Source organism: Cervus canadensis, chromosome 1 (genome assembly GCF_019320065.1).
Source record: "Cervus canadensis isolate Bull #8, Minnesota chromosome 1, ASM1932006v1, whole genome shotgun sequence".
Lineage (NCBI taxonomy): Eukaryota > Metazoa > Chordata > Mammalia > Artiodactyla > Cervidae > Cervus > Cervus canadensis.
In genome coordinates this window covers 32602149-32623865 of record NC_057386.1, presented here as the reverse complement: position 1 = coordinate 32623865, position 21717 = coordinate 32602149, and the positions used below count along the sequence as shown (strand labels likewise).

General features: G+C 44.5%; 1 protein-coding gene across 3 annotated transcripts; it reads right to left on the bottom strand.

Moving 5' to 3' along the window:
- Nucleotides 1-16573: 16573 nt before the first annotated feature.
- Nucleotides 16574-21706, bottom strand: KRBA2 (KRAB-A domain containing 2). 3 transcript variants are annotated; one of them, XM_043474562.1, is made up of 4 exons: nucleotides 20363-21706; nucleotides 18684-19192; nucleotides 18382-18590; nucleotides 16574-17947 (listed from the first exon to the last, which is right to left on the bottom strand). In XM_043474562.1, the coding sequence occupies exons 3-4, from the start codon at nucleotides 18413-18415 to the stop codon at nucleotides 16695-16697; spliced, it is 1287 nt and encodes a 428-aa protein (XP_043330497.1). In that variant the 5' UTR covers nucleotides 18416-18590; nucleotides 18684-19192; nucleotides 20363-21706; the 3' UTR covers nucleotides 16574-16694. The 3 variants fall into 3 exon arrangements, with proteins under 3 accessions (XP_043330497.1, XP_043330487.1, XP_043330505.1); XM_043474552.1 differs by having other exon boundaries at nucleotides 18382-18567; XM_043474570.1 differs by having other exon boundaries at nucleotides 18382-18567; nucleotides 18968-19192.
- Nucleotides 21707-21717: the final 11 nt, after the last annotated feature.

The window sequence follows — 21717 nt, the reverse complement described above, 5'->3', positions numbered from 1 at the left end:
TGCCAGCAAGCTGGAGGAGTGCAGGGACAAATTGTGAGTGGATTGGATATGTTAAAAAAAATATGTGTTATTATTGAACCATATGATATTGCTGTTTCAGCAGTTAAAATTAACTTCTAATTTCATATGATTTCAACCTAATATATATGTCTGATATCTATTTTATTTGAGCTTTTTAAAAAAGGTTCCAATCTTTACCCTACCTGACTAGCAGCTATGGAATTTCTAACCTAGCTTCAAGCAAATATTCTGAACAAAGAACCTAATGCAGCGTCTTGACAATTAGGCAGAACAGACATTCCACAAACCCCTACTCAGTGTCCTCCTTATGTTCCTCCCATGGGTAGCTAGCAAGGGTTTCTGGGAGGATTTATTGAATCAGTCATCCTGGGGAAGGGACACAAAACATAGGTGTGTCATGACCACTGCCTTAGAAATAGATAAAATCTAATTAGAGAAAGTGATTCTGTAATTCTGTAGGAGTCATACACTCAAGTGCCTACAGAGGCTAGGCAGGTAACCTAAATAAATAAGGGGGCCACTATTCCAGTCTGTATATAATTTTCCTGTTTTCATAAAGACCTGGTATATTATTTATTGATGGGTAACAAATTCCCCCAAATTTAGCCACTTAATAAATATTTATTATCATGCAGGTTTCTGGGGTCAGGAACCTGGGAGCAACTTAGCTGAATTGTTCTTGCTCAGGTTCTCTCATGAAGTGACAGTCAGGATGTCAGATGAGTCATCTGAAGTCTGCTGATGTCATCTGATGGCTTGACTGGGGCTGGAGGATCCACTTCTAATATGGTTCACTGGTAGGGCTGCTGGCAGGAAGCCTCAGTTTCTCCCCACAAGGGCTTCTTCATCTGCTACTTCAGGGCTAGCTACCCCCACAGAGAGCCATTGAAGAGAGCAACAAGGAGGAAGCTCCAGTGCCTTTTATGACCTAGTCTTGGGAGAAATCCTCCGTCACTTCCATCATAGTTCTATTGGTTGGAAGCAAGTCACTAGGTTCACCCCACACTCAAGGGGAGGGGAGTTAAGATCTACCTATTGAGGGAAAGAGTATCAAGAATTTGTGGGGTAACTTCCCTGGTGGTCCAGTAGTTACGACTCCATGCCTCCACTGCAGGTGGCACTGGTTAGATCCCTGGGTGGGGAACAAAGATCCCATATGCCACATAGTGTGTCCAAATTTTAAAAAGAGAGAGAATTTGTATATTTGTATATTTTAAAGTCACCGGAGTCTGCCTTCTGGTCATACATTGTTTGCATTCCCTCCACAAGCAAAATATGCTCACCTATCCCAAGGCCCCCCAAAGTCTCATCCAATTCCAGCATCAATCAGCTGGAACTTTAGAATCTTGCTGTGTTATAAATGATGGAGTTAAGTCCCCCTTGTGAGGTCTTTAAGAACTGTTCCAACTTGGCTGTGGCAATGCCAGTTGAGAGGCAAAAGAAATTAGAGGCCCCTATGGGACATCCTCTGGTGGTCCAGCGGCTAAGACTCCATGCTCCCAATGCAGGGGGCCTGGGTTCAATTCTTGGGTCAGGGAACTAGATTTCACATGCTGCAACTAAGACCCAGTGAAACAACAACAACAACAAAACGAAAATATTAAAAAAAAGAAATTAGAGGTCCTAGAAGAGGGGGACATGGCATGACCCATGGGAAGAACACCTTGGGAACAGGCTCAAGCGAGCAGATGGACAGCTGAGAGAGAGAGAGTGTGAGGACCTGGGGGCAAATGTCATTATTGGGGTCAGGGTGGAGTCCACAAGCAAAAGGCGTGAGGGGATTTACTGGTGCATTTGAGTGTCACTAGGTCACAGAAGAGGAACTTGTGGCAGGAACTAAACCAACCAGACCCCACTGGTACACCTGGTTACCTGGTCACCTGGTGAGGCATCAGGAAAATATGAATGTTCAGAATTTTGCAATACATTTGCCTGCTGTTAGGGACTGAGTTTTGTTTCCCCCCAAATTCATGTGTTAAAGCCTTAATTCTCAGTACCTCAGAAAGTGACTACGCTTGGAGACAGGGTCTTTAAAGAGGTGATTAAATTAAAATGAGGTTATAGGGTGGGCCCTACACGAACTGACTGGTATCCTTATGAGACTAGGAATAGAGACATCGGGGTTGTGTATGTATAGAAGAAAGACCACATGAAGACACAGAGAAGGTGACCACCAGCAAACCAAGTAGGAAGATCTCAGAAGAAACCAAACCTAAGCATACCTTGATCTTGGCTCTAGTCTCCAGAAGTGTGAGAAAATAAATCTCTGTTGTTTAAACCACCCAGTATTTGGTCCTTTGTTATGGTAGTCCTAGAAACCAACACGACATCTAAATCAAGTCCAAGTATAGATGAGGCTCTTTGGATGTAATTCCCTAAGTACATCCCCTGAACACCTGTGAGCTAAAGAGACAAGTGATCATCCCCTGCACACCCAGGATACAAGGGTGGGACAGTCAAAGGATAACCATGGTACACATTACCATTTAAAAAGGAGGGACACAAGGGACTTCCTTGGTGGTCCATTGGCTAAGACTCCTTGCTCCCACTGCAGGGGGCAAGGGTTCGATCCCTGGTAGGGGAACTAAGATCCCACATGCTGCAACGTGCAGCTGAAAGAATAAATAAAATGAAAATTTAAAAATAAAAAGGAGGGATATGAGAGGCACACAGGAGTCACTGGTTCATAGCAGTTCTGAAATCCAGCTGGGAAAATGTTGAAATCTCCTTGATTAGGACTCAGCCTATCTCTGCCCAGGAGTGAGTCTCCATGGTTCTTTTTATTATTTTTTTAAAGATAAAATCCATATACCATAAATTTACCATTTAAAAGTGTACAAGTTGGTAGTTTTAGTATATTTATGTTGTGCAACCATCACAACTATTCAATTCCAGAACATTTTTACCACTCAAATCACTCCGAATTCCCCACCCAGTCCCTGGCAACTACTAATCTACTTTCTATGGATTGCCTATTCTGGGCAATTCAGTTAAATGAAATCATACAATATGTGACCTTCTGAGTCTGGCTTCTTTTATGTAGCATAATGCTTTCAAGGTTTGTTCATATTATAAAGTATGTCACTACTTCATTCTGGTTTATGGATGAATAATATTCCACTGCGTGGATATGCTATATTTTATTTATCCATTTGTAAGCTGATGGACATTTGGGACTTTGGGCTCTCATGCATAATTTTGCTATAAACATGAATATGTAAGTTTTCATACATAATGTTTTCAGTTTTCTAGGGAATGTAAATAGTGCAATTTCTGGGTCACATGGTAACTTCCACAGTATCAAATGTTGGCAGTGTTGTGGAGTAACAGGAACTCTCCTTCATTGTTGGCGGGAAAGCAGAATGGTACAACCACTTCGGAAGACAGCTTGAAAATTTCTTAACAAACTAAATGTACTGTTACCATATGATCCTGCAGTTACATGCCTAGGTATTTACCCAAATGAACTGAAAACTAATGCCCATACACAAACTCGCATTTAATTATAGCAACTTTATTTATAATTGCCAAAAATTGGAAGCAACCTAAATGTCCATCAGTGGGTGAATGGAGGGAATTCCCTGGCGGTCCAGTGGTTAGGACCTGGTGCTTTCACTGTCAGGGTTCTGGGTTCAATCCCTGGTCAGGGAACTAAGATTCCACACACAAGTCAAAAGAAAAAAAAGACTGTTTGCCACTCTCCGACATAAATCACAGCAAGATCCTCTATGACCCACCTCCTAGAATATTGGAAATAAAAGCAAAACTAAACAAATGGGACCTAATGAAACTTAAAAGCTTTTGCACAACGAAGGAAACTATAAGTAAGGTGAAAAGACAGCCCTCAGATTGGGAGAAAATAATAGCAAATGAAGAAACAGACAAAGGATTAATCTCAAAAATATACAAGCAACTCCTGCAGCTCAATTCCAGAAAAATAAATGACCCAAACAAAAAATGGGCCAAAGAACTAAACAGACATTTCTCCAAAGAAGACATACAGATGGCTAACAAAACATTGAAAGTGTCACTCACTCATTATAGGAAATGCAAATCAAAAACCCACAATGAGGTACCATTACACGCCAGTCAGATGGCTGCTATCCAAAAGTCTACAAGCAATAAATGCTGGAGAGGGTGTGGAGAAAAGGGAACCCTCTTACACTGTTGGTGGGAATGCAAACTAGTACAGCCGCTATGGAGAACAGTGTGGAGATTTCTTAAAAAACTGGAAATAGAACTGCCATATGACCCAGCAATACCACTCCTGGGCATACACACTGAGGAAACCAGATCTGAAAGAGACACGTGCACCCCAATGTTCATTGCAGCACTGTTTACAATAAGCCAGACATGGAAGCAACCTAGAGCCCATCAGCAGATGAATGGATAAGGAAGCTGTGGTACATATACACCATGGAATATTACTCAGCCATTAAAAAGAATTCATTTGAACCAGTTCTAATGAGATGGATGAAACTGGAGCCCATTATACAGAGTGAAGTAAGCCAGAAAGATAAAGAACATTACAGCATACTAACACATATATATGAATTTAGAAAGATGGTAAGATAACCCTATATGCAAAACAGAAAAAGAGACACAGAAATACAGAACAGACTTTTGAACTCTGTGGGAGAATGTGAGGGTGGGATATTTCAAAAGAACAGCATGTATACTATCTATGGTGAAACAGATCACCAGCCCAGGTGGGATGCATGAGACAAGTGCTCGGGCCTGGTGCACTGGGAAGACCCAGAGGAATCGGGTGGAGAGGGAGGTGGGAGGGGGGATCGGGATGGGGAATACGTGTAAATCTATTGCTGATTCATGTCAATGTATGACAAAACCCACTGAAAAAATAAATAAAAAAAAAAGAAAAAAGAAAAAAAAGACTGTTTGCATGGAATCCTGCTTCTGCAAGCCCAAGAGTTACTGCCCTGTATCCTCATGTTCATAGGTCCCCAGGCCTAAGGACTGGTCACAGGAAGGCAAAGTTGTCTGCCCTCTTAGTAGGACTCTGACAATTAAAAAATTGGTGGGTGGGGGAGACATAATTTCAAATTTACAGAAAAGTTGCAAGAACAGTACAAAAGTTGCAAGGACAGTACAAAGAATTCCTTTATATTCTTCACCCAGATTTCCCCAAATATTAATATTACTACATTTGCTTTGTATCTCTTCTTTCTTCCCTCCCTCCCTCTCTCTCTCTCCTTCCCTCTCTCCCCCTCTGCACTTTATTTTTCCTCTACTGTTTGAAATTAAGTTGCAGACATGATGCCCCTTTACCTCCGAATACTTCAGTGTCTAGTTCTTAAAAACAAGGTGCATAACCACACCTTGTTTTCCATAACCACAGTGCAAGTCTCAAGATCAGGAAATTCACACTGATATCATAATATAAGTTTCAAATAATATTCAGATTTTGCCAACTGTCCCTGTGATGTCCACTATAAAAGAAAATCCTGGATCATGCATCATATTCATTTGCCCCGTCTCTTTCACCCACTTTAACTGGAAGAGTTTCTCAGTCTTTCAATGCCTTCCTAACATTGATCAGCTATTTTGTAGGATACCCCTCCATTTGGGTTAGTCCCATGTGTTTTTATAATTACATTCAGGTGACACATTTTTGGTAGAAATGTCACAGAAATGTTGCTGTGTTCTCAGTGCATCATATCAAGAGGCACCAGTACCAGTACCCACACTGGGATGTTTATGTGATCACAACCTTAAGGTGGTGTCTGCCAGGGTTTTCTACTGAGGATCTGACCAAGTCTACTTCCCCTGCTAGAAGTCCTCTGATGCAACTGAGGCAGAATGGAGACTTCACTGCTGAACTGCAAACCATCCGTCAAAATTCAGCTGAAGTGACTTTTGTGTGGCTCCCTCGCCGACCTTCCTTTTACAGACTTGTAAGTCTTTACTGGGACTTTGATGGTGGTCCAATGGTTAAGACTCCACACTTCCACTGCAGGGAGGCAGGTTTGCTTTCTGGTCCGGGAGCTAAGATCCTGCATGCCACCTGGTACGATCAAAATATAAAATTAACTGGCTTCCCTGATGGCTCAGCGCTAAAGGATCTGCCTGCCAACACAGGAGACACGGGTTTGATCCCTGATCCAGGATGCCCGTGCTCAGCAACAAGAGAAGACACAGCAATGAGAAGCTTGCATACTGCAACTAAAGAGTGGCCTTCTCTTGCTACAAACAGAGGAAAGCCTGTGCAGCAACGAAGACCCAGCACAGCCAAAAGTAAATAAACAAATTATTGGAAAAGACCTGGATGGTGGGAAAGATTGAAGGCAAAAGGGGAAGGGGGCAGTAGAGGATGAGATGGTTAGACAGCATCACCAACAATGGACGTGAGTTTGAGCAAACTCAGGGAAATAGTGAAGGACAGGGAAGCCTGGTGTGCTACATTCCATGGGGTTGCAAAGAGTCAGATATGACTTAGCAACTGAACAACAATAATATTAAAAAAAAAAAAAGCAAAAAACAAACCTTTGCTTTGTGCTCTATTTCAGCATTTAGCACTCTCTACGGTGACTGCTGACTTGATGGTAATCTAGCACACTGCCTGGCACATAGTTGGTGTTTCTAAGTGTACAATGAATGAATGAAAGTGATAGACTAGAGAAGCGGGTGGGTGAGGAGAGAAGAAAGAGGGAAAGCCAAGATTGATCCGTTTCCAGGAGGCTCTCTTCCTGATACAGGGAGTACCTGCGCCTGGAGAGGAGGAAGGGTGGCTGCTTCCAGGCATCAGTACTGGCTCCCTCCACTCCACTCACGGCAGAGGCAGTGTTTCAGGGCTGGGAGGCTGGTGGGTTATTACTGGTGATCTGGGTAAAGTGTTGAGGCAAGATCTTAGTGGCCCCTGCATTCAAGGCAGCCATTTCCAGGATTCCTGTCACTGCACCAGGAGAAAGGTCTAGCGAGGGCGTGACATCCTCCAAAGAACTGTATATTCAGTGCTGAGAGGGCATGGGGGGAGGGGAGAGAGGCAAACATCTGGTCACTAGATGACCTGGCTGTGCAAAACCCAAGGAGGAAAGCTGATAAGACCCCATCTGCTAGTCGTGACGAGGGAAGTGCCTAAAAGTGAAAAGAAATCCTAGACCAAAGTTCCAGGTGTGGAGAAGTTATTCTGAGCAAGGAGCTCCTCGACAGAAAGGATGCAGAAGTTCAAATTGAATAGAACAGGAAGATTCTACAAAGGAGCCTTGGGGAAGCAAAAGGCAGAATATCAGGACCCAGTTTCAAAAGGGAAAAAAGAGAAAATAGAATTAGATCTAACCTATATACTTGCGCATGTGTGTGTGTGTGTGTGTGTGTATGTGTGTATATAAATAAAACATATTATATATATAGTTAATTATAAATAAGAAAATTAGACATAAAATAAACACGCTTGTAAAAGGCAAAGCCTCATATTAAAGCGGAAAGCCAGCAGGCTCAGGAAGTCCATATTTCCTGCTCACTTTGTTTGCTTGGAAAACACAGCAGCGCAGACCATCTGGGGTAATTAATTCTGGGGTAAAAATGTCAGAACTTGGGTAAACAAAGAGTAGTGCCAAGATAACAGCAATCAAGTGGAACTAGGAACCGAAAACAGAAACCAATTTCACTAATTCAAAGGAACAGACTTCTGAACAAAATTCAGGAGAAGATTCTGGGGACAAACCTATTCTGCGTTGGCTAACTTTTGAACAACAGAGGGTTCTTATTTTTACATTTCAAGGTAGCTCAGGTTTCAAATCAATTTCTATAAAAATTCTACAAAGGAAAGATGTGTAAATCACACATTCAAAAACAGCTCCTCTCCCCATAAAACCTTTCTCCTCAATATTCCACAACCCAAAGCCACCAAATCTGAAAAGGTTAAAATAACTGTGCAGAGGTAACTGGTTGAAGTTACCTTAGTGCTGAAGCTCACCTTGGTGAACCATGCTTTAATTGTCAGTGGCACACATGTCCAGAAAGCCTGCAGAATAAATTGGAAGCAAGAGTTTAAAGCTGAGCTTCTCAGACACCTCCCCCTTCTGGTCTCAGTGCCAACTAATGACATTCCAGTGTGTAGCCTCAAAAAACTACTGGGAAAAGCGTCTCAGAAATAACAAAAGAAAATGTTTCTTCTTCCGCTAGAGCTGAAAAAAAAAGCAGATTCTATTCCACAATATAAGGCTGCTGCTCCAGCTGCTGCTAAGTCACTTCAGTTGTGTCTGACTCTGTGCAACCCCATAGACAGCAGCCCACCAGGCTCCCCCGTCCCTGGGATTCTCCAGGCAAGAACACTGGAGTGGGTTGCCATTTCCTTCTCCAATGCACAAAAGTGAAAAGTGAAAGTGAAGTTGCTCAGTCGTGTCCGACTCTTAGCGATCCCATGGACTGCAGCCTACCAACCGCCTCCGTCTACGGGATTTTCCAGGCAAGAGTACTGGAGTGGGGTGCCATTGCCGTCTCCGAAATATAAGGCTAGCTTTGACAAAGTTGTAAGTAGAAAATAGTCACTAAAGCATCAATCTGAGTCTCCCATCTTCTCTCAAAATATTATATTTGCAAACCATATATCTGATAAGGGGTTAATATGCAAAATATGAACTTCCAGATGTTCAAGCTGGATTTAGAAAAGGCAGAGGAACCAGAGATCAAATTGCCAACATCTGTTGGATCATCAGAAAAGCAAGAGAGTTCCAGAAAAACATCTACTTCTGCTTCATTGACTATGCCAAAACCTTTGACTGTGTGGATGACAACAAACTGTGGAAAATTCTTCAAAAGATGAGAATACCAGATCACCTGACCTGCCTCTTGAGAAATCTGTATGCAGGTCAGGAAGCAACAGTTAGAACTGGACATGGAACAACAGACTGGTTCCAAATAGGAAAAGGAGTACATCAAGGCTGTATACTGTCACCCTGCTTATTTAACTTATACGCAGAGTACATCATGAGAAATGCTGGGCTGGAGGAAGCACAAGCTGGAATCAAGATTGCCGGGAGAAATATCAATAACCTCAGACACCCAGATGACAACACCCTTATGGCAGAAAGCGAAGAGCTAAAGAGCCTCTTGATGAAAGTTAAAGAGGAGAGTGAAAATGTTGACTTAAAACTCAACATTCAGAAAACTAAGATCATGGCATCTGGGCCCATCACTTCATGGCAAATAGATGGGGAAACAGTGGAAACAGTGACAGACTTCATTTTCTTGGGCTCCAAAATCACTGCAGATGGTGACTGCAGCCATGAAATTAAAAGACTTTTGCTCCTTGGAAGAAAAGCTGTGATCAATCTAGACAGCATATGAAAAATCAGGGACATTACTTTGCCAACAAAGGTCCGTCTAGTCAAGGCTATGGTTTTTCCACTAGTCATGTATGGATGTGAGAGTTGGACTATAAAGAAAGCTGAGTGTCGAAGAACTGATGCTTTTGAATTGTGGTGTTGGAGAAGACTCTTGAGAGTCCTTTGGACTGCAAGGAGATCCAACCAGTCCATCCTAAAGGAAATCAGTCCTGAATATTCATTGGAAGGACTGATGCTGAAGCTGAAACTCCAATACTTTGGCCACCTGATGTGAAGAACTGACTCACTTGAAAAGACCCTGATGCTGGGAAAGATTGAAGGCAGGAGGAGAAGGGGACGACAGAGGATGAGATGGTCGGATGGCATCACCAACTCAATGGACATGAGTTTCAGTAAACTCCAGGAGTTGGCAATGGACAGGGAGGCCTGGTGTATTGCAGTCCCTTAGGACTTCCCTAAGGGTTCAGTGTTTAAGAATAAGTTCTGCAAGGCAGGGGTGTGGGTTCTTTGCAATGCAGGGGGTTCGGGTTCGATCCCTGGTTAGGGAACTAAGATACCACATGCTCATCAGTTCAGTTCAGTCGCTCAGTCGTGTCCAACTCTTTGCGACCCCATGAACCACAGCATGCCAGGCCTCCCTGTCCATCACCCACTCCCAGAGTCCATCCAAACCCATGTCCATTGAGTCGGTGATGCCATCCAACCATCTCATCCTCTGTTGTCCTCTTCTCCTCCTGCCCTCAATCTTTCCCAGCATCAGGGTCTTTTCCAATGAGTCAGCTCTTCATATCAGGTGGCCAAAGTATTGGAGTTTCAGCTTCAACATCAGTCCTTCCAATGAACACCCAGGACTGATCTCCTTTAGGATGGACTGGTTGGATCTCCTTGCAGTCCAAGGGACTCTCAAGAGTCTTCTCCAACATCACAGTTTAAAAGCATCAATTCTTCAGCACTCAGCTTTCTTTATAGTCCAACTCTCACATTCATACATGACCACTGGAAAAACCATAGCCTTGACTAGACGGACCTTTGTTGACATAGTGATGTCTTTGCTTTTTCATATGCTGTCTAGGTTGGTCATAACTTTCCCTCCAAGGAGTAAGTGTCTTTTAATTTCATGGCTGCAATCACCACATGCTCATAGCACGGCCCAAAAACCCCAAAACATAAAACAGTCAAACATACAAAAGCAGAGATAGAATGGTGGTTGCCAGGGGTTGGGGGGAGGGGGAAATGGGGAGCTACCATTCAAGGGGTATAAAGTTTTGACTATGCAAAATGATTAAATCCTAGACATTAGCTATACAACTTTCTGTCTACAGTCAACAATGCACTTCAAGTTTGTTAAGGAGTAGGATCACTTAACACACTTTGTTAAGTGTTCTGACCACAGCAAAGCGTGTTTCAAAACCAGAGTTGCTCTCTCCACTCCACTCCAGAACCACCCCAGGAGCAGGAAGAGAACCAAGGGGTGCTCAACCTTGAAGGGCTGAGTGTATCCTGACCCAGGGCTCCAGGACCAGCCTGTGGCTTGGAATGCGGGTGGGCATGTGAACAGAGGGCACTGAACCTTTGTGGGCACATGGGTGGCAAAGGCCGGGAGGGAGGGCCCAGTCCAACACAGACCTGGATGGGACTTGCCCACATTGGCTGCTTTCCTGCCTCCAAATCTTTTTTTTTTTTTTGAGGAAGGGACTTGCTTTAGTTTGACTGGTCATTCTGAGTGAGACTCTACTCTGTGAAAATTCCCTAAACTGGATGGAGAACAAGCCCCTCCCCCATGCCCATCCTCTCTCACAAACCTGATCACAATTGGATTATCATCCCAATTTACCGGTGAGCTTGAAGCTCAAGGGACTCCTTCAAAGTTACATATCAAGTTTACATGCTTGAGTCTGTGGGGGGCGGGAAATGCTACAGATCTTTACTTCACTCTGCCACTTGTAGCTCAGATGGTAAAGAATCTGCCTCCAATGCAGGAGACCTGGGTTCAATGCCTGGGTCAGGAAGATCCCCAGGAGAAAGAAATGGCAACCCATTCCAGTATTCTTGCCTGGAGAATCCCATGGACAGAAGACCCTGGCAGGCTACAGTTCATGGGGTTGCAAGTCAGACACGACTGAGTGACTAAACCACTACCACCTTACTTGACTGTTATGTCGAATCATCTTTAGCCCATTCTTCATTTATTTTTCCTGGTAAAATTGAGTTCTGGAGGCCTCATAATGGAATTCCAGAGATTAGCCTTAAAAAATGCAAGTCTTAATAATGAACAAAAGGAGCTGCAGGAAGATATGGCAACATTCCCTTCCTCCTGTGTGTGTGTAGAGGGAGAGACACTTTTCTGCATTATAAGACGAAGCCAAGGGGACTTCCCTGGCAGTCCAGGGGTTAGGGTTCCGTCAAAAAACAAACAAGAAAACTAACCCAAATAATCTAGCTGGACAAGGTATTAAATTAAGATCTTTCTCAAGAATTGATATTGAAGATTTGTAAGAATGTAACTGGTACTCATTTCTTCAGTTTTCTGTTCAAGTAAAACTGCCTGTGTTATTTGAATGGGGTGGGGGGAGCAGCATTCTACGGCTTTGGACATTGTTTCCATACATCCTTAAGAACTACTTCCTAAAAAACTGTCATTCTGGGGCTTCCCTGGTGGTCCAGTGGTTGAGAGTCTGTGCTCCCACTACAGGGGGCATAGGTTCGATCCCTGGTTGGAAAAAAACCTAAGATCCTATACGTCGTGTGACCAAAAAAACCCAAGAAAACAAAAACAAACAAACAAAATCTGTCATTCTGATTGTTGTTTAGTGGCTCAGTCAGGTCTGACTCTTTTTGACCCTGTGGACGGTAGCCTGCCAAGCTCTTCTGTTCATGGGATTTCCCAGGCAAGAATACTGGAGTGGGTAGCCATTCCCTTCTCCAGGGAATCTTTCCCATCCAGGGATCGAACCTGCATCTCTTAGCTGCTGCTATATGGGTTGAACTTACTGTGTCACCCCAAAGAAGTTGAAGTCCTAATCCCTCCACCCCATACCTGTGAATGTGACCTTATTTTGAAATAGGGTCTCTGCAGATGATCAAGTTAAAGTGAGGTCATTGAGGATGGGCCCTAATCTACTATGCTAAGGGGACATTTGGACCCAGAGACAGAAACACACAGAGGGAAGACAACGAGAAGACATAGAGGGACTGTCACCTACAAGCCAAGGAACATCTGAGGCCACCAGAAGAGATTCTCCCCCAAGCCATCAGAGGGAATCAACCCTGATGACATCTTGATCTCAGACATGTGACCCCAGAATTGTGACATAACAAATTTCTGTGCCACCCAGTGGGTTATGACAGCCCCTGGAAATGAATACTGCTGTTCCATATAGAACACGACCACTACTGGACTTCCTTATCAGTCAGGTTTCTGTTTAAACAAGACAGCATCACTAGGCATTTGCCTCTTCTCCCACATGCATGGCAGGAGAAACAAAACGCTCACACTTGAATCTGTTCCATTTGAATGGACAGCCCTGATTGGATGACAAGTCTGACTTGCTTCCATCCCACCACAGTTGCACCAGGGTACAGCTGTTTGTTTTCCGCCCACCATTAACCCCTGCTCCTTTCCTACTGGTTGCTCTTCTCATTGTTAACTTGCAAGCACCCCTTTAAAAATTAGGCACTGTGGACAAAGAATGTCCCCTGCCATATCAGTAAACAAAGGATGTCGTTGCCATCACGTCATCAGCCACTGCAGCCGCCCACGACTGTACACCCTGAGATTTAGGATGGAGAAAAACAGGATACTGCTTCCTAGTTAAGATGCATATCAAGAGAATAATTTCAATAAGCCCAGACTCTTGCATCTTTCTATACACAGAAAAGTGCTAAGTCCATTAATTTGAGAGATCTGTTTTTTCTCTAACTGACACTAATCTTTTGATGTTCAACTACCTTTTATTTATTTATTTGTGGTTTCTTTTTTGCAAAAACTCCTTTATATCCTGGCTCCTCCTTCACCTCTTTGGAACAGTCCCTCAGAGTTTTAAGGGAGACTGTAGCCTGGAGCTTAAGTCCTCAGTAAGTCTGCTCAATAAAAACATAATTCTCAACTTTTAGGTCATTTTTTTTTTTCAGTTGACAGTACCTTATGTCTGTTTTAGGTGTTGCAAATGTTTTCTCCCAGCCTGTCATTTACTTTTTCTCAATTTTTAAAAGGCATTATTTTTCATAAATATTTAAAATTTTTATGTAACCAAGTATATTAACCTTTTCTTATATGGGTTTCTCCATTTCAAGATCACAAAAATCTCCTATTTCTCTTCCCCAATATTTTTACAGTTTTGTTTTTTGTTTAGGGATCAGACTTTATTTTATTCCAGTTGGACAGCTCTATGATCCAGCACTACTATCTTTTTTTTTAATTGAAATATAATTGATCAGCACCATTAACTGAATAATACAATCTCTCCCACAGATCTGAAATGTCTTTTATCACAAATTCCTAGATACAAGGGTCTGTTTCTGGCCTTTATTCACATTGACTTCATTTGCCTTTCTTTAGCAATCGACCATAGAAACAAGTATGCAAACAATCTGAACAGCCTAGATGGTGGACTAATGTAGAATGCAGGACTGGACTGTCTCCTGGGGGTTACTACTTGGTCATTGGCTGCCATGCAAAAAATGTGGGAGGTCAGATCTTCTAAATTTTCAAGAAGTGTTAGACATCCAGATTCTTATGTGAAATCTGCTTTGAAAGTGATGGCAATTAACTTTTAAATTTAAAAGACATTATATGAAAAAAAAAATAAAAAAATAAAAGACATTATATGGACAAAACATATTTGCAAACTTAAAGCCTGGTTCTGCTCCAGATGCTGAAATGTGATAACACAGAGGAAGGCTGGGTTGGGTCTAGGTGTCCTCCTCCAGGTCCCTCCACTGTAAACACTAGGGAGCAGAAGAGGAAGGCTGAGGTAGCAGCTCCGGAAACCTCCGTTATTTGCAGCCACCCCCTGGGAAAGACAGTAGCATAGTGCCTCCTTTGACCTCTTACCCACAGGAGCTGATGGTGTGGTTCCTGATTTGCTCCACCATCAGGAGGTGGTAGGTCAGCATGGGGGGGACAGGGGGCAACATCAGTCAAGTTGGGCCTCCCAGGCCCTGCTCAGCTGAGTGATACAGGAAGGGGATGTGAGGTGCTGGCCGAGGATGAAGCCGAGATTCTGGTCCTCCAAGACAAGCTGGAAGAGTGACATCACCTCCTGTCTAATAATAGTGCAGATTTCCTGGATGTCTAGCTTAACACTGTTTAATCAGCAAAGGAATGGCAACAGTGATCTCCAACTCTCATGATGAGGGTAAGATCTGAAGGTAGCAAGGACAACTCACATCTTAGAAGTTCACAAGCATTATCTCACTGTCTTTCACAACTACCCTGTGAGGCAGGCATCATCAGGAGACTGCTCTTGGCCCAAGGGGAAGCCAAAGTTGGGGGCAATCAGAATTGTTTTTTTTTTGGCGGTGCCAAGGCACATGTGGGATTTTACTCCCCCAACCAGGGATCAAACCTGTGCCCCTTGTACTGGAAGCACAGAGTCTTAACCACTGGACCACCAGGGAAGTCCCCCAGAATGGTTTGAGATGGTTCTGGGATATGCAGGAAGAAAGAACTGGAGAGTCAGAAACTGCAGGCCCCTTCTCCTTCCCTGTGTCCATGTCTGTAGAATCTATTCACTCAACAAACCCTTACTCAACACCTCTGATGGGCTGAGTTCTCTTTCAGGCCTTTGAGAATACAGCCATGCACAGATCCTGGGCATTACCCTCCCCTTTCCTCTGAACTGTGACCCAGACTGGCCTTTGCTCTATTCTTCTCTGGCTGAAGCAGTGACCTCAGGCCAACTTTTGCAATTTGCTCCGGAGTCCCTACTTGTTTTCCGGCTATTGGTCACTTCCTGGAATGTATGACCGTTCCAGGACTACATCACGTCATGCTGTGCTTGAGGCACAGCACACTGGCAGGCTCAGACCCAAACCCTAGCCATGCCTTAATTTTGACCTATTTTTAAAATATATTTCAGGCAGATCGATCCCAGTGGATGCCATTCTGAGAGCAGGGTGGGTACATCAGGTTTCTCTTGAAGCAGAAAACAAAGCTCAGCTAGTGGGGCGGCGTCTCTGGGGCACGTGAGATCAACCTCTGTTCTTCTCATTATTTGTCCTTCAACTACATCTTTTTCTCTGATGCCCCCATCTTTTGGGTTCTGTGCCTGAGGAGCAGGAACAGATACTTGATACATGCAGGGCAGTCCCACCAGCTCTACAGGGCTCAGACCCCATCAGTTTATGTTCTGCAAGCAAACATCCTCTTCCACTGATTGTAGTCAGTAGAACTGTGTGCATGCTCAGTCGCTAAGCTGTGTCAGACTTTTGCAACACTATGGACTGCAGTCTGCCATGCTCCTCTGTCCATGGGATTTCCCAGGCAAGAATACTGGAGCGAGTTGCCATTTCCACCTCCAGGGGATCTTCCTGACCCAGGGATCAAATCTGAATCTCCTGCATTGGCAAGCAGGTTCATTACCCCTGAGCCAATTGCAGTATAACTGCAGTCACCACCCCCCCCCCCTCCCCAAAGATATGTCCAAGTCCAAGCCCTGAGCAACCATGAATGTGAACTTATTTAGAAACAGGGTCTTTGCAGATGAAATTAACGTAAGTATCTTGAGATGAAATCATTAATTAGGCTGGGCCCTAAATCCAACTACACAGATTTGGTGTCCAACGGGGTCCTTGTAAGAGACAGAAAAGAAGCACACACACAGACCAAGGAGAGAAGGCCACATGAAGACAAGACCGAGGCTGGATCTGTGCTACTCTGAGCCCAGGGGTGCCAAGAACTGCTGACAGCCACTAGAGAGAGGAGGAAGGCCTGGAATGGATTCTCTCTTGGCGCCTCCAGAAGCAATGAACCCTGCCAACACCCTGATTTCAGACCTCTGGCCTCTAGGACTGAGAAGAAAGTTTTTTTTTTAATCTTTTTTTTTTTTTAAATTTTGGCTGCGTCCTCAGCATGCAGGATCCTAGTTCCCCAACCAAGGATCAAACCTGCTCCCCCTGCATTGAGAGCTCACAGTCTCAACCCTGGACTGCCAGGGAAGTCCCCAAAGTTCTGTTTTAAGCCTCCAGGTTTGTGGGAATGTGTTAGGGCAGGTGAGATCAGAGACTGGAGCCACCGTCCCCTCTGACCCAGGACTACCAAGAACAGCGCTCCTGAGAGAGCGGCCTTCACTCCTTTCATCTGGGGTCTTGGCTACAGCTCTCAGGTGGCTCTACGGCACCCAGAGGCCACCAGCAGATGTCTGTTCACTGGGAGAGACCTGAGGCCGCCTGGGAGGTGCTGGGCTCCGAGGCTTCGAGAGGTGTGGGATCGACGTCCTCGTCCATGTCAGACCGGTCTGCTCCAACCTCAGCCCTCTCTTCCTGCCTGACCCAGAGGCTGCTTTCCAGTTGTTCTTCAGCAATTTCTAGCTCCTCCTCTGTGTGTAAAACAGCCACGGTTTCCCGGGGCAAATGTGAGGAATAGAGTCCAAATTTGGCTTTACAACCAAACATTGCCTCATACGGACTCTGCTGCAAGGAACCATCAAAGGCCTGATTCCTCACCATCTGCATGAATCGCAGGCCTTCGGTCCAATGACAGGAGTGGTTACTCTGCATCCAGGCACTCAGCATGGTCTTGACATCACGGCTTGCTCGCTCCAGGAAGCCCTGGCCTTGGCCAGGGTGGGATTTACCAAGGACAATCTTTAGGTCTGGCCATACCTCGTTGAGCTCATTAACAACCTGGTTTGTGAACTCTATGCCGCTGTCAGATTCTAACACGCTGGGTGGACCAAGAATTGTGAAAATATCCAACAGGACACTGACTACCTCATGGGCCTGCTTGGCTTTTAATGGCCGTAAAATAATGAACTTGGTTAAGTGGTCCTGGTAATACAAAATGAACTTGAATTCCCCATCAGCATTTGACTGCATATCAAGGATTTCAACTTGGCATCTGGAGTCATTGTCCTTACATGCCATGGGCTTGGGTGCAAGGCCTCTCTTGGGTACTGGGTTCTTCTGGTGGCACTGTTTACACAGAGTCAGATATAAGACAATGACTTCTTTGGTGACATTCCCATATTTGCCTTGCAGCTCCTTGAGCATGCGTGTCCGCCCGCCATGGCCAATATTGAGATGTGTGTCATGAAGGATGTCAAACAACTCTTCCTTGTGTACGTAATACCGTATTCGATCTCGTTCTCGGTGAGCAGCCTCTATGAGTTTCTCTGTGCCTTCTACAGAAATCACATCATATTTTGCTGCACGGCGATAATCACGTGATGACTTCTTCCCCTTCTCTTTAGCTTCTTTGACTTCCTTAATTGTTTGAAAGTACTTTTCTTTGGAAAATACCTTGCTGTTGTAACTTTTGCTTTCTACCAACTTGGTCACGCTGGTGAGAAACTTTTCTCTCATGGTACTTATGTCCGTTTCTGTTTCACTTGGACTTGAAACACCAGGGGGATTATTTCCAGCTCTCTGTGGTGTCATGGAGAATTCTAAGAAGTCTCCTAAAGAGATGGAGAAAGAAGCGAACAAAGTTGAATTTCATGATATGCCACCTGGAACACTTTTCCGCCAAGGTTCCCCATAATTCTTTCATCTGATTTTTGAAGATATGGAAGACAGATACTAGCATGCTGGTATAAAGCAGGAACAGAATAAAAATACCCAGAAAGCCCACTAGGGTCATTCAAAACAAGAGCATGTCAACAGAATTTTATTTAAAAAAATTCAAAGTATTTGTTTATTTTGGCTGCACCCAGTCTTAGTTGCTGCATACAGGATCTTTAATTGTGGCAAATAGGATGGAAACTGCACCACCTGCAGTAGAAGCACAAAGTCCTAACCAATGGACCTCCAGGGAAGTCCTGGGATTTTTTTAAATGATGACTTTTCCCTGTCAGTTGTACACAGGGTTAGTAAATGAAGACTGAGTCCTTACCCTGAGGGACCACATTCTCGTAACTGTTCAGCATTATGCCTCTGCTGCAGTCCTTCTGAGGGGCTTCCTAATACTTCCAGTCTTTGGTCAGATCCTCAAATGTTGCTGCCTCCCCAGATGACATCATCTACTTCCACAGGGATTGCTGTGCCTTGGGGCCTGGGCTGAGGAGCAGCTGCAGCAGAACTGTGGAAGAGACCATGGAGGTTCTGGGAAAAAAGGCATACCCACATGCATGACTGAATGTGAGCATGTGATTATCACACAGAAGAAAAGATAACAGGGTAGAGGAAAGGTCTCACATCCAGTAAGATGAATCCAGCTCTACAGTGAGGAAGAGGGGTTTTGTCCTCTTGGAGGGTCTGCAGGCCTGGCCTGTCTTGATGCTGCCTGAGCTGGAGCCCACATATTTTTTTTCCAGAATGAAGCAGAGTGTCCAACTGAACTTGAGCACCCCAAGGTTAGGAGACACTTCCAGGTACAGGGTTAATGGTTCTGAAAAGAGGCAGCAGGGCCAGTTTTCAAAAATGGACAAATTACACCTGGGGATAGACAGCTGTGTCAGATTATCATGCCAAAGAGTTACCCCAAATGGGGTCCACACGCCACCAAGACTGGAGAATTCCTCCGGAAGAGAACTTGATACTCGGGTGTCTAAACCAAGGTTCCTTAGGACAACTCCAGGATATGGGATGTGATGAGGCCAGGGGAAGCCTTCATATGATGATCACAGGAATTCCAACAATCTTACGAAAACAAGATCCCCAAGATGCCAGCCATCAGATGAAAACCCGAGGGCCAGGGCAGAATCCTAAGAAGCAGAGAAAGATGGAAACATTTAAAAGCTCTGAGCAAGAGTCTCAGTTAAGCAAAGCTTGATTCCCGGTCCTGAATGTCCTCCACTAAAAAGATTTCGGATTTCCTTGCTTGGCATCATTGGTTAACTACATGACATTCCTGATTCTAAAGACACTTCTGACATTGAAACTGCTGACTTAATGACAATTTTCTTTTCACAGGAAAAACAGAGACCCTACATTAAATGAACACATCCAGATTTTTAAAATGTGAAAAATATGCATTTTAGAAATCAAAGAAACAGAATGTTTGTAAAATACTCTTTAAACCTGAACTCCACATTCTCAATGCAAACGGACATTTTAATGGCTCTCAAAAGTCCTTCAGTTAAAAAAAAAGGTTTCATCCACTAGTCCCATATAATCACTGACATGGGGCTTTGTTTCCCAAGGATTATGTATTATCATCCTACGTCCTTAGAAGACACTTGAAACCACAAGATGGTCAATGCAAACCAGGAAGAGCTCCTAGACTCCTCACTGAAACCAGCATCTCTCAGAAACTGGCTGCTCTGGCTGCTATTTGAGGCCCTCAGCGAACTACACAGGAAGGAAGAGTCTGGTCTCCATCCTATAAAGGAATGAAGACAGGCTGGAAATAATTCAGATGGAAAAATCTCAGTCTTCAACATGCGAAATGGTCCTTACCCAATCCCATGAAATTCTATAGCCAGAGAGTCACATTTGGCTAATAGACATATTTTGGTTAGCCTACCCAGTGTTTGTTTGCTTTTTTTTTTTTTTAATTGGATGAGTTACCTATATTTACAGACTGGGGAGTTCATTTAAAAATCTAGATTTCTAGCTTTCTTGAAAAATGGGACGATCCAGTCACACTGGGAGCTGTTTGACTTGGCAACATCTGTCTCCAGGGGAGAGGCAGTAGATCCTTTTGGAAAGTCCACACTCTCTGGCTTCCCAGTCTCTAAGCCAGCTACTAACTTTGTCACCTTAACAGCCCACCCCTGTAGTTAACTGAGTTTTCAACACCTGTTCTAAAGCAGAATGAAAAAAACGAGGCCCAAAGAAAGGCGGCCAGCTTCCTGGTGTGATCTGTTCTGGTGGGGTAACTGACAAATGAGCTTGTTCACAGAAAACTGGAAAGATCCTCCTTCCTCACTCACCTGTGAGTCTTTGCTTTGGCTGCCCCCGACCTGGAATGTTCTTCCATTGATCTTCCAAATCACACCCAGCTCAGGTCAGCATTCTTCTTGACGCACTCTGATTGCCATCTGTCTGTCCCTCCTCTGAACAGCCGGCACCACTCACTGGAGCGCTTTGCCTTTTTAGTCAACTGGTTCAGGTGTATACAACCTAGAAGACAGAGGCTGGGCTTCTATCTCGCTGTATCCCCTCAGAGGGCCCACGATTACAGAGCTGAACAAAAGATGTTCAAAGAATATGTCAGTCGGCTTACAGTATAGTACAGAGACAGTGCAGAGGTATGGTTGAGTCTAGGCTTGGGAAGTCGATTTCTGACTCATCACTTACTGAATAAGCGGAGCAAAGTTACGGAGGCTTCAGCTTCCACAATAGAATGGGGAGAATGCTAGTCTACATCACTACAGTTGTGATAATGTGGGTAAAGCATTTAGCACAGTGCCCTGCACCTTAAATAAAACAACCTCCCGCTTATTCCTGAAGACCTGGCTCGGGCATCAGGTCCTTTGTGTGGTCCCGAGTCCCAACTCCGCAACACCTCGCCCCGTTGCCCGCGGGTTTCTCTCGGCAATCGGGACCCGCCTACTCCCCTGATTGAATGAAAGAGCCAGGCCGGGGGAGGAGACCGAGCTAGGGATTTTTGCAAGAGAGGGAGGCCCGGAAGAAGAAAGAGATGAACCAGGAGCACAAGGTCGCGAGCTGTCCGGGGCCCTCCTGCCCAAGAGCGCTAGCGGCTCCGGGCGGATCGATGCGCCGGAAGCAGCTCCGCGCCGACAGGAAGCCCCGCCCCTCCCGAGGGAGCGCTCAAAGATACACCGGCGGGCCATATTCTCGACGGAGACGCGGTGAAGTTCTCGAGGTGAGATCTGGGACAGGTCGAGGTGTGACCTTGGCTAAGGCAGACACCGACTAGGGCCTCTGGCGGCAGCAAAATTGGTCATCTCTTTCCCTACGTTGTTGTTAAGGCTCCAAGATAAGTAAGTGCTCGCCTCCAGCACGTAAAGCACGTTTATATGCTTAAAGTGAGGAAGGGCGGCGGCACAAGTGTTGCCAACAACTAATCCTGCACTGCATCACTTCCTTCTCTCGGAGAAGCTGCTTTTTAGGTGAGTACTTTTGCCCTCAGATTTTAAGTTAAAGATCTTTTGGCCTGACACCATTCACTCAACAACAGTGCAGAAAACAAGGTGGTAAAAGGGGCACTAGGGTATTTCGCTGCATCCCTAACCTGCTTCTTCCTGCTTTTTTTAAAAAAAAGAAAATTTTAAAAAATTACTATGTTAGTCCAATATTATTAGGTGTTCAAAACTGATTAAAA

Coding starts and splice junctions, on each gene's coding strand:
- KRBA2 (XM_043474562.1), bottom strand. CDS start 18,415: ATGCTGAACAGTTACGAGAATGTGGTCCCTCAGG. Junction 17,948..18,381: donor CGAGAATGTGGTCCCTCAGG/GTAAGGACTCAG, acceptor CCATCTCTTTAG/GAGACTTCTTAGAATTCTCC.